The 3,295-nt window shown below is 51.7% G+C and overlaps 1 protein-coding gene across 1 annotated transcript; it reads left to right on the top strand.

Moving 5' to 3' along the window:
* The first annotated feature begins 1,509 nt into the window (after positions 1 to 1,509).
* Positions 1,510 to 2,988, top strand: SOWAHA (sosondowah ankyrin repeat domain family member A). The gene has a single exon (XM_015827111.1). The coding sequence runs from the start codon at positions 1,510 to 1,512 to the stop codon at positions 2,986 to 2,988; it is 1,479 nt and encodes a 492-aa protein (XP_015682597.1).
* The last annotated feature ends 307 nt before the right edge of the window (positions 2,989 to 3,295 follow it).

Below are 3,295 nucleotides of genomic sequence, written 5' to 3'. Positions count from 1 at the left end.
CAGGTGTCCACTATTTGAGCGGACAGTCCACTTTTTTCACATTATGTTCACTATTTTTTTCCACAAAATAGTGGACATTTTTTTTATTCAAAAGCTTTATGATAAAATGGTACGTAATCTAAAGCTGTACAGTCTACTTTTTTTACTACTTAACACCCCCCCCCCCCCGCTTGTCCGCTATTTTTTGGAAGCAGACCTGGCAACGCTACGTACAATTCTCTTCCATTAGACAGCAGTCAGTTGGAGAGAGCACCAAGTGGGCTCCAGAAAGCCCATCCTTGCTTCAGACAGAGGCAAAGTGAGGGTGGTGGTGGTGGTGTGTGGTGGGGAGGAAATGTGTGGCACCAACAGAAAGGGGACTTCTGTATTATATTCACACATATATGCTTTTCTTCGAGCATGCTCTGCTTTCGCCAACACTGCAGAGAGCCACAGACCAACACTATCTTCAGAGTATATTTCTATGTCAACAGAACTACTCCTCCTGACAAAGCCCACGCAATGCTATATATCAGTGGTGGCGAACCTATGGCACGCGTGCCAGAGGTGGCACTCAGAGCCCTCTCTGTGGGCACACACGTCGTTGCCCCAGTCCTAGGCCTTCAGCTGGGTTTTATAAAACCTTTTCGCTTTAGGCCTCCGCCGCCATGTGCAAAAAAAAAAAAAAGGTTCAGTCAATTTCAACTTCTCGCGGGGAAAAAAAAATCTTGCAAAGTTGGAATTGATTAATTGAACTTTTTAGTCCCACCCAGTCTGCCGTTACCACTGCAGCCATGCCCACCCAATGGGCCACGCCCAGCCAATGGGCCACACCCAGCCGGCACTCGATGATGCATAAGTGGGTTTTGGGTTGCAGTTTGGGCACTCAGTCTCTACAAGGTTCGCCATCACTGCCATATATTAAAAGGCGTAAAAGAGCGCCTGGGAGCGCTTCAGGATAACTCGCTGCCAGCCACTTTGCTGCCCTGGCCTCTGCCACGCTGAGGAGCGGTTGATTTACCTGGGCCATACCAAGAGGGCTCCGCGCGTCTCAGAGGGGCTGCAGGAAAAAAAAAACACCCTCAAGAGCTCAGAAACGCTCCCCTGCTTTTTTTTTTTTTTCTTTTTCCCCAGAGCAAGAGGGGGCGCTTCTCGTCTTAGTTTGACGCACGTGGTGGGATGGAAGGCGGGAGACCGCCTGTTGCTCGGGAAGGCAAAGCGCGGGTAGGACGATCTTGCGCCTGCGCCCGGGAGCTGCCTCCGCTTTCAGAAAACAAACGCGGCGTTCGAACTCAGGTGTGTTCTGCACTACAAATCCCAGCCACCCCCGCGGCGGGCGGTTTTTGCACCGCACTTTCCCTCGTGCGCGCTCGGCCAGCTGGAAAGGAGGGCGCCAGAGAGAGATTCCTACACAGCCGAGGAAGCGGCGGCAGGTGGCTGCAGCCTCCCGGGGAGCGGTGGCCAGCTCTCTCCGCGGCTCCCACGTCCTTCGCCCGCCCTTTCCACTTCACCCACCTGGCCGCGGCGGGCATGGCTGAATTCCTGAATAAAGCCGCCGTGCTGGGCTTCCTTCGGGAACAGGGCGGCCAGGTGCGCAATTCGCTGCTGCTCGCCCACTTCAAGCCGCTGTTGGACGCGCCCGAGGCGACGCCGGAGGTCCGGGCTGCTCTCCGCCAGCGCTTCGTCCACTTGGTCAACAGCGTGGCTGCCGTGCGGGTCTCGGAGGGGATCAAGTTGGTCGTGCTGAGAAACAGGCACCAGTTGGCCCGGGACGACTCCGATGCGGAACCGAGATCGATCGCCTTCGGGGATCTGTCTGACGAGGAAACCGAAGGCGCCGATTCTGGAGCGCCCGCTTGCCCTGCCGGCTTCGTGGCGCCTCTGAACTCGCCTGAAAAGGAGGACCCTGACGCCCATCGGACTATCCCTGTGTTCCAGCTGAAGAACCTCTTCCAAAGGGGAGGCTCGGAAATCCTCAAAGTCCCCAGTGGCAAAGACCAGTTGGCCCCCAAGGGTGCCTCCCCAAAGCCCTGCATGCTGCCGGTCCGCTCTGTGCCCCTTTCTTCCACCAACGCTAAGAGATCTGAGGAGCTGAGCCCTGAGCAAGACCGGATCCCTGTCGAAGATGGTCTCCAAGTGGATCTCCCTGCCATCCTCCTGTCTCCCTCCCCTCGTGCTAAGAGGCGGCAGCTAAACGAAATGGGGCCCAAATCCCTTTCCCTGGGAAGGGGGTCGAAACCGCTAAAGGTGGGTGAGGAAGCTGACAGCACAACCAACGTGCCCTTGGAGCCTGTTGAGCACCAGTGGGTGGTGAAAGCCACAGCCGGCCAGTGGTCCCAGCAACTTCATGGCTTGTTGCTCATTGACCTGAATCTGGCCAGCAAAAGAGATTTCATGAGTGGCTTCACGGTTCTCCACTGGGCGGCTAAAAGTGGAAATTCCAAAACACTGAGCAAAGTCCTAGAAATGGCCGAGAAAGGAGGTATTCACGTGGATGTCAATGCTAAGTCCTACGGGGGTTATACCCCGCTTCATATTGCTGCTCTCCACGGGCAGGAAGAAGTTATTGCCCAGCTGGTCAAAGTTTACAATGCCAAAGTCAACTTAAGAGACTATAGTGGGAAAAAACCGTTCCAGTATTTAAAAGAAGGCTCTTCTTTTGCAGTCAGGTATCTCTTAAATGACCCTGGTCTTCACACTGAGCGGAAGAACCCTTCCATCAAGAAGAACATAAAAGTGGCTGCTTCTATCTTAAGTTCCACCAGCACTGTCCTGGGGCTTTTATCTGACGATGTTGCCTTCTATGAATTGACAAAAGGCTTAAAGAAACCTGCCCCCATCAATAAATTTCTTAACATAGCCACAGCCCCGAGGAGGAAGTTGAATTCACGAAGGGCTTTTTCTACTTCTACTTCTTCCTTGTCTCAGGCCCTGGAGGAAGAAAAGAGTGAAACTGCATCAAAACACAGACCGCTTTCAGAATTGTTTTTTGGTCATTTATCTCACTGAAACTGAGTAATATCAACGTTTAATTAAACTCGGGTCGATCTCGCATTCACACACACACACATACACACAAAAACATTTTGCTTGGTAGATTTGAGTGTGTTTCACTTCAGCAAGTCTAATCTAAGGAGGAAAAACAAAAGATTATGCATAGGATTATGTTTTAACTTGATAGTTGCTGCTCTGATAAAGACCGTTCTTTTCCAACAAAGCTTCATTTATTAAATGTGAATTGTTGAAGTTTCATCTGAATTTTATCTATTGAGGGGTTGTTGATGTTGTTTTTCAATAAAAGGTAAGGTTTAGGTAC

Source organism: Protobothrops mucrosquamatus, unplaced genomic scaffold (assembly GCF_001527695.2).
Source record: "Protobothrops mucrosquamatus isolate PMUCROS unplaced genomic scaffold, P.Mucros_1.0 scaffold3502, whole genome shotgun sequence".
NCBI classification, from domain to species: Eukaryota; Metazoa; Chordata; class Lepidosauria; order Squamata; family Viperidae; genus Protobothrops; species Protobothrops mucrosquamatus.
Note: the sequence above shows the minus strand (reverse complement) of the source record. Positions and strands in the feature narration are given on the sequence as shown.